This window comes from Salmo salar, chromosome 13 (assembly GCF_965601325.2).
Source record: "Salmo salar chromosome 13, fSalSal1, whole genome shotgun sequence".
Classification (NCBI taxonomy): domain Eukaryota; kingdom Metazoa; phylum Chordata; class Actinopteri; order Salmoniformes; family Salmonidae; genus Salmo; species Salmo salar.
In genome coordinates this window covers 30,721,309-30,730,652 of record NC_138303.1, presented here as the reverse complement: position 1 = coordinate 30,730,652, position 9,344 = coordinate 30,721,309, and the positions used below count along the sequence as shown (strand labels likewise).

Here is a 9,344-nt window from a genome sequence, read left to right as displayed (position 1 = left end):
ATCCAGCACCAGCCCAAGCAGGGCCCTGTCCCTGTGCTGTCCAAACCCCCTGTTTGGACAGCACAGGTCCACCCACATGGCAGAGAAGGGTTCACACTCCCTCCCTCCCTCAGACTCACTCCGTCTGTAGGCCTAGGCAGCCCAGGCACAATGGCCATCCCCACTCCAGCACTCCCCTCAAGCGGATGACTAAATCTGTCACGCCCCAGAGTCCATTGTTCTGCCCTGCCACTTGGGGAACGCGACAGCTTTAGCCATAATTAGAGGAGAGGGGCCAGGCTTTGTCATTCTCCCCATGGGATAGGGGGAAGAAAGGAGCACTTGTAATGTCTGGCAGGTGTATATGCACAAGGCCCATCCACATTCAAACATGAATAATATACAGCAGTGGAGGCTTCTGAGGGGAAGACGGCTCAAATGAATGACTTGAACGGAGCGAATGGAATGGCATCAATCACATGGAAACCATGTTTGATGTATTTGATACCATTCCACCTATACTGCCCCAGCCATTACCTCAAGCCTGTCCTCCCCAAAACTTGCCACCAACCTCCTGTGATATACAGTACTTTCAAGAGGCCAGGAGGCTGTTACTCAGCATATACTGAAGAGTGTCCAACAGTGCCACTTGGCTGCTTCGAGTTAGAACACCATGTGATCAGGGCACTCCTCCTCTAAGTGTTATTAATAGGTGGTCCATATTATAGCCTTGATCTAGCAAGACCAGTGGTGCCTTGGACTAATTTTCAAGGGCCAGCATGTCTGCTTGTCTGACATACAATGAACATTGTCTTTACCATTTATGTCGTTTTTTGATATAATGATAAAATATGAAAACATTAGATGCCCTACCTCTAGGGTCGTAGCTCAAAAGTTGAAAAAAATCCATCTTTCAACATTTCCCATTCCAATGATGTCTCTAAATCAAGGCAAATGTTATTTTTACATAGACTTTCACTTCTGTTTTGCCACTATATTTCTCAAATAATGTGGTAGATTAAACTGGAAAGGAGTGGGAGGTGAAAATAGTGAGCCAATCCAACCAATCAGAGAGGAAGTCCGTTTGAGATACTCGCCGCCATTGGATCACATTCCAAATAGCAATGGTGGGGGCGCTTTATTTCCTATTCACTTCCCGCATACAAAGGGATTAAAGAGTGTACTGTGTGCTTGCTGCAGGGGTAATAGCGACCGAACAAACAGAAGAAAGCACGTTAAAACGTTGGAATGATTGCATTGCTTGTTTAACTTCTACTAATGTAACGGGTGCGTATTTCCACGAAATATTTGAGTACATGATTTGTGTGCTTCATGTTGCCTAGGCAGAGAGGATATGAAAGGAAAGGTTGTTTGGAGCAGTGGAACAAAAGGGTGTTCTTTCGCTCCGTGTTGACCATTGTCAAGGCGTTTGAATCAGTTATCAGATCCCCTATATTTGTAATTTCTTGTGGCGGGTTTCTCAATTTAAGTTAGTGTTCAAATGTGGTCACATTTACTTTTCAAGCAGATGTCGATGAAACCTTTGATTTTTGTTATAATTGATTAACATTACGAATTTGCGATAATCAACTTGCGTAAAATCATTTAGTTATTACAGTACACATTCATTGTATGAAATACAACTGTTTTTTTTGTAGGCCTAGGTGTACAATTTAAGTGGGGAGAAAAGTAAACAAACAATTTCCAAAGTGGTCCAGATATTCTGCTGAAATTATTCTCCACTGCATAAAATGTTAACAGATTACTCAACGACATGAGTGGTCATTCACTTAATTATTTTATTTTTGTATACATCAGTACCGACTCTTGCATGATGTCAGTCAACATTTGACATATCAATATATCATTTTATTTACTCGCGTTAGAATATTATTATTCCCAGCAGGTAAGGGAGACGCTGAGGGGCTGAATGCGCAACCAGGTGCAGGCTCGCTTCCAGTCATGACCTCGGGGAATGGGAACAATGCGCCCACGGTGACCGGCAGCACCCCTCATAATGGCGAGAGCAAACCGCCCCAGGCAATAGTGAAACCCCAGATCCTCACCCACGTCATTGAGGGATTTGTGATCCAGGAGGGAGCCGAGCCTTTCCCTGTAAGTAGTAGGATAATGAAGAAGCTTTCCACCCACTTGGCACATGGCTGTTCAGAAACACACAAAATATGTAAGGTGGGCTTTCAACTGAACCATAAGGACAGTTAGCACTGTCCACGAGAAGGAGTGCACTTCCCTCTAGTGGACAACATTTGACTAAAACCTCCATTCTGTACAGTTCAGCATTTTACTATGGGGGTAAAGCAGTATGTCTAAAGTGTCTGTCCTTTCAGGTGGAACGTCCGTTGTCATTGCTGATCGAGAACCTGAAGAAACACAAACAACAAACACATTCCGACTCTGAGAAAACAACCTCCTCCAACAGCACGACAGACTCTGAGATGGAGGACCTATCACACCAAGGTAAAGGGCCAGCCTGGAGGACATAGGGCTGCACCATGAATCAAATTTGCATCAAAATTGCAATACTGACATGTGCAATATCCATATTGAAAGAGATCATATCGCATGCAATATTTTGTTTACTCCGTTTGTCGTCTCTCTCCCTCTTCTTGCGGCTGCTTCCCACACATACAAAGCCCTGCCCACTGTCACTCAAGCAGTGCAGTTCTTCCTCGCTGTTAGATTCACTATACATTTGCATGATGTTCTTATAGGTCAAATGCAGTCAACAGATTGTACCAAACAAGAACGATTCTACTTTTTGTTTTAATGTAAATGGATATTTTTATGATTCCAGTTCACCCAAGTATTGGTCACATACACATATTTACCAGATGTTATTGTGGGTGTAGCAAAATGCTTGTTTTCCTAGCTCCAACAGTGCAAAGTATCTAACAATACACCAATCTAAAAGTAAAATAAAGGAATTAAGAAATGTGTAAATATTAGGATGAGCAATGTTGGAGTGGCATTGACTAAAATACAGTAGAATAGAACACAATATATACATATGTGATGAGTAAAGCAGTATGTAAACATTTATTAAAGTGACTAGTGTTCCATGTATAGAGGGCAGCAGCCTCTAAGGTGCAGGGTTGAGTAACCGGGTGATAGCCAGCTAGTGACAGTGACTAAGTTCAGGGCAGGGTACTGGGTGGAGGCCAGCTAATGATGGCTAGTTAAGTCTGATGGCCTTGAGAGAGAAGCTGTTTTTTAGTCTCTGTCCCAGCTTTGATGCACCTGTACTGACCTCGCCTTCTGGATGATGGCAGGTGAACAGGCTGTGGCCCGGGTGGTTGATGTCCTTGCAGTGTGTCCCCGGGGATACGTTGGGCAGACCACACCACCCTCTGGAGAGCTCTGCGGTTGCGGTCGGTGCGGTTGCTATACGTGGTGATACAGCCTGACAGGATGCTCTCAATTGTGCTTCTGTAGAAGTTTGAGGGTCTTGGGGGGCCAAGCCAAATTTCTTCAGCCTCCTGAGGTTGAAGAGGCACTGTTGCGCCTTCACCACACTTTGTGGACCATTTCAGATTGTCAGTGATGTGTACGCTGAGGAACTTGAAGCTTTCCACCTTCTACACGGCGGTCCTGGCTCCTATCTATATATATATATGGCTGTGTTCCCTCCGCTGTTTCCTGAAGTCCACGATCAGCACCTTCATTTTGTTGATGTTGAGGGAGAGGTTATTTTCCTGGCACCACTCTGCCAGGGCCCTCACCTCCCCTGTAGGCTCTCGTCATTGTTGGTAATCAGGCCTATTACTGTTGTCGTCTGAAAACTTGAGGATTGAGTCGGCCACGCAGTCATGGGTGAACAGGGAGTACAGGTGGTGTTAAGCATCAGCGAAGTGGATCTTGTTTCCTACCTTCACCACCTGGGGGCGGCCCGTCAGCAAGTCAAATCCCAATTGCAATATTTGGTTACATTTTTTATAATAATGATTTTGCCTTATCGTGCAGTCCAAGGAGGACATCTTCCTTGGCCCACTCTAAACCCAGAACTACAAGTTTCTCATTGTGTCATTGGCTACCTGGCTTCATAATCTCACTTCTGCTGGAATTTCATTGGCTCATTGTTTGCACAAATTGGCACTTTGATAAGTGCCTTGATATTTGGCACATACTGTACGAATTTCTTGTATACCTTTTTTTATTTGTGTCAAATCTGGCAAATGTCTGAGCCATGTAACCATGCCACTCACTGCCTGCCATGTCAACTGGGATTCAGTGTTCAGACCAACTGTATTTTTTACCACTGCATCCCTGGTTCCCATTTGATGATATGTATCTGTTTTGCTGGGCAGAGCTGAAGCAGCAGGAGGAGCCCACCCTGACGTGTGAGCTATGTGGCAGAGTGGACTTTGCCTACAACTTCAAGAGATCCAAGAGGTTCTGCTCCACAGTATGTGCTAAACGGTAAGGCCTGGGTAGAGAACATGCTGGGACTGAAATCTGAGGTGTATTCATTAGGCACCAAATGGAAGGACACAGACTGCAAAAGGTAAGGACTATTTGAGCCAATTTTCTTTTCCCATTGTAAAACATTTTGCTAAGGTGTGGTCTAATGCAGTGGTTCACAAACTGTAGGGGGCGTGCCCCTAGTCCAGCTTTAAACTTACTCTTGAAAGTTGTAATAGTAAAATGTGCAATTTCAAAATTGGCTAGTGCATCATTTCCTCTTGTCATGTTAGTCATTGTATACGTTAGAGCTATTTAACTTATCAGAAATGTCCAGATCAACTAGCCCATGCCAGCATTTTTTAAAATGTATTATTTTTTTTGTCACTCAAATACAGTATCACATAAATACACTATAGACTTGGCAAAATGTATACAATTGCAAGAAGAAAAATGTGTGACCCATGACAATGTGTAGAATTGCACTAAATAACCTTCAAACTTCCAAATCTCAACATCAACAAGTTGTCATGAACAGTGCTTGTGCCCATAGAAATAGACATGGTGGACGCAGGGTATTCTCCAATGCTGGAAGGGGGGCCTAGAATGAAACAGTTTGGGAACCCCTTGTCTAAATAATACAACTCAGGCTTTCTGAAGGACATGTTTGTCAGCAGTTGTTGCTGTAGTAATTATAGCAGTAGTACACATGTGTACGTGCAGAAATAACAAATAAATGCTTGTTCTTTACTTTAGCCTATAATTTGTTTCTCTGACAAATGTAGACCCACAATTAAATGGCTTGCTCAGCTTCTGACATACTTGATTTCCCAAGCTACTTGTTGATACATTGTCCATTCTCCACCCCCACACACAATTTCATTTTTGTGCAGGTATAATGTGGGGTGTACAAAGCGAATGGGCCTCTTTCCAAATCGACAAACCACCATGGAGAAGCTGAAGAAGCAAAGAATGTCGGCTGGAAACCAACAGAACTCGAGTTCAGAAACCAAAAAACGGGTATAGAGAAAATGTAGAGAATAAATGCATTATGACTTTAAAAATGTATTTCCATTGATGCCCTCTTTCTGCAAGGCAGGTTGAAGCAGACCTGTCCTATATGATCACTTAAAAGCTAAACCCTCCTGTGTTTTCAGACTCCCACCACTGGCCAACAAACTGGGGGTGGATCAATGACATCCAGCCACCCCTCTCACGGGGAGTCCAGCCAGTGTTCGGACATGTCTAGCTACGAGGGTCCTCCTTCGCCCCCCCTGTCTGCTGCCAGCTCCGGTGCTCACAGGCCCCAGCTGGGCAGAGGGCCCGAGCACGTGGATGGATGTGGACAAAATCTGCCCCTCACCCAGCACTTCCTGCCCAGCGACCCAGCCAAGTGGAACGTGGAGGACGTCTTCGAGTTCATCTGCTCCCTGCCAGGTTGGCACTGCCACATTTTCCACATACCCCAACAGATGTTTAATATCAGCCAAAATGCCGGAGTAGCAGCCCCATACAGCAGTGGTCACCAACCTTGGTATTGGAGATGTGCAGGCTTTTGTTTTAGCCCTGTAGTAAAACACCTACTTCAGCCAACACTTAGTTCAAATCCAGCTTGAAGTTAATGTTTATTTTGCACATGACACAGCAGGTGTAAGACAGTACAGTGAAATGCTTACTTCCAAGCTCTTTCCCAGCAATTCAGTGGCTGTTTGATTTGTTCCCAGGTTGCCTGGAGATAGCCGAGGAGTTCCGCTCGCAGGAGATTGACGGCCAGTCCTTGCTGCTGCTGAAAGAGGACCACCTTATGGGCACAATGAACATTAAACTGGGGCCCGCGCTCAAGATCTTTGCCCAGATCAGTGTGCTGAGAGACTCGTAGCCCCTCTCTGGAGTTGCTACACTGTTTTCCTGCAATGTTCTCTGGACCCCTCAACTCCGACCATGCTCAAGCCTACTGCTGTGGCAGGTGCGTTCCAGGGTGGTGGCGGATGGACGAAGGTTGTCTCTGTCCCATAGAAGATGATGGTCCACAGGATATTGACAGCGCTATTGAATTTTAGAGCTTTGACTCTGGACTCTCCTATGCCATGCAGGAACTGTTATCTACTGTATGAGTTGTACTGTGGATCTTGTACTGTTCACATTTGATTCACAAGTAGCTCACCCAGCCAGACTCCAAGTGGACAACAAGGTGGTACTTAAGTACAGAAATGCCATTACTAGTAGTCAGTTTCTAACAATTGTGAGATAGTTGCATCGTATAACTTTTCCATAGATAATATATTTTTGGTTCTTGACTGGAAGTTGGTGTTTAGGGCATTTTGGTCTTGGTGGAAAGTGGTTGAAAACCTGCCTAGGACTGTATTTTACAGTTCATGCCTTGAAATGTTGTAATTAAGTATTTTTTTATATATATATATATATATATATATATATACTGCTCAAAAAAATAAAGGGAACACTTGAACAACACAATGTAACTCCAAGTCAATCACACTTCTGTGAAATCAAACTGTCCACTTAGGAAGCAACACTGATTGACAATACATTTCACATGCTGTTGTGCAAATGGAATAGACAACAGGTGGAAATTATAGGCAATTAGCAAGACACCCCCAATAAAGGAGTTGTTCTGCAGGTGGGGACCACAGACCACTTCTCAGTTCCTTTGCTTCCTGGCTGAGACGCTGTGGAGAACGTTCTGCTGCCTGCAACATCCTCCAGCATGACCAGTTTGGCGGTGGGTCAGTCATGGTGTGGGGTGGCATTTCTTTGGGGGGCCGCACAGCCCTCCATGTACTCGCCAGAGGTAGCCTGACTGCCATTCCCCAGACCTGAATCCAATTGAGCACATCTGGGACATCATGTCTCGCTCCATCCACCAACGCCACGTTGCACCACAGACTGTCCAGGAGTTGGCGGATGCTTTAGTCCAGGTCTGGGAGGAGATCCCTCAGGAGACCATCCGCCACCTCATCAGGAGCATGCCCAGGTGTTGTAGGGAGGTCATACAGGCACGTGGAGGCCACACACACTACTGAGCCTCATTTTGACTTGTTTTAAGGACATTACATCAAAGTTGGATCAGCCTGTAGTGTGGTTTTCCACTTTAATTTTGAGTGTGACTCCAAATCCAGACCTCCATGGGTTGATAAATTGGGTTTCCATTGATTATTTTTGTGTGATTTTGTTGTCAGCACATTCAACTATGTAAAGAAAAAAGTATTTAATAAGATTATTTCATTCATTCAGATCTAGGATGTGCTATTTTAGTGTTCCCTTTATTTTTTTGAGCAGTATATAAATTCAACAAGATATCCTCAGAAATCATTGCATCCTTGTAAGTGTTTGTCTGGTATTTTCTCTAAAGAACCAGTGTTTTGAGGATTGTAAATTGGAATTACTGTGTTCACTTTCTCAATATTCTTTCTACTTCTGTGAAGGCCATTTTCAAAGGGACAAGCCGTAACAATATGTAATTGTCTGTCCTAACTGGCTTCAAAGTAGTTTCCCTGGCCTCCAGAAATCAGGGCTAATGGAAATGGATTTACTGTTATGAAAAAGTAACTCTCATTCCAAGTTTGAATTATTCCGTGTGATGTACTGAGGTTTAATTTGGCAGGAACATTGGAGGGATGTTCAGTTTCCCTCACCTGTTGTGGATGAAAAACCTCTGACGTTTTGAATAAATTGGTGGGTTAAAATGATAAAGGAATCGATTTACCAGACCATCACCATTCCCAATTCCATTTGGTACTCAGTATTGAATTAAAGGGTTAGTTCACGTAAGGAAAAGCAGATGTTAATAGATTTAAATCGCTCTGAATTTTGTTTTTTTGGTCATCACTGCAACATGTCTAGTAGGCATTTATAGACTTTATTGAAGCCTGTTGTAACACTTAAACCAAAGCAGCATCATGTTTATCTGATGTTTAGTATTAAACTCACATTGCATTCTTCAAGTTCTAAACTTGGTTGTTTGAGTATTTGTATTTATGGAACTAGTTCTCTCGTACCACATTTTGTACCTCAAAAATAAAACATTTAAATGGTATGTGTTTATTCTTCTGCACCAGACCATACTGTCATTTATTACAAATTAATTCAATTGTGACAAATCCAGATGGAAAGATTTGACTGTTTGTGAATGTTTAATTGAAATACATTTTGAGTGGTGTCTCCCATACAAATAATCAGTTAATAAGAACTATTCAACTGGCTGATTTTAAAAATAAACATCTTTCACAAATGTGCTCCTCTACTGTATAAACTTTGAAAAGCCATGACCCATGTAAGAGTACGAAGCTTATCAAAATAAGACATGGTGAGAAAACAGCAATTGAAGATGAATATTTTTCGATCAGACATATTTTGGAAGAAGCTGACAATTTGTAAAGAAATATGAAATGTATCTAGAATGTCTTATTTTAGAAAGGTTGGCAGCTGTTTATTTCAACAGCCAGTACAAGTGGCAAACACACAGATCTCAGAGTCATGAGGATGGGCAGCCACAAAAGTTGTTCACAAACACTCAAATTACCACTGAATATTCTTAAGTATTTACACAAGCATACTTATCGGTGCTCACAAGATTACAGTAAGAATCCACTAATCAGCAAATGGACTAGACAACACTATCCTTTTGAAGATAAATGTGAAAATACCAATGTTTTCAGCCGATCAATCCTCGGGTTGCTCCCTCTTCTCGTGACTCCCTCAAACTCCTTTAAAATTACAGTCTGGGAGCTTAGTTGCTAATTAGCATGGTTCCCATTCTGGACCGCAAACCGCGGATCCCTGATCCAGTTTTAGTCATGAGTGCACCTAGTGGAAAATGTTATGGAGTGCAGCTTCAACTCACCTGGCCTGGCACAAAGGCATGAATGTTTATGTTAGAGAAGACTTGGCACACACAGCCACTGTGCTGGTCTTTGCCAAACGAGGAT

At 43.1% G+C, this 9,344-nt stretch overlaps 1 protein-coding gene across 2 annotated transcripts; it reads left to right on the top strand.

The window, feature by feature from the left end:
- The first annotated feature begins 1,117 nt into the window (after positions 1–1,117).
- On the top strand, positions 1,118–8,452 carry phc2a (polyhomeotic homolog 2a (Drosophila)). Of its 2 annotated transcripts, none has more exons than XM_014135255.3 (7): positions 1,118–1,266; positions 1,886–2,094; positions 2,328–2,457; positions 4,305–4,416; positions 5,292–5,418; positions 5,556–5,835; positions 6,123–8,452. In XM_014135255.3, the coding sequence occupies exons 2-7, from the start codon at positions 1,942–1,944 to the stop codon at positions 6,275–6,277; spliced, it is 957 nt and encodes a 318-aa protein (XP_013990730.1). In that variant the 5' UTR covers positions 1,118–1,266; positions 1,886–1,941; the 3' UTR covers positions 6,278–8,452. The 2 variants fall into 2 exon arrangements, with proteins under 2 accessions (XP_013990730.1, XP_013990729.1); XM_014135254.3 differs by having other exon boundaries at positions 1,121–1,266; positions 1,883–2,094.
- Positions 8,453–9,344: the final 892 nt, after the last annotated feature.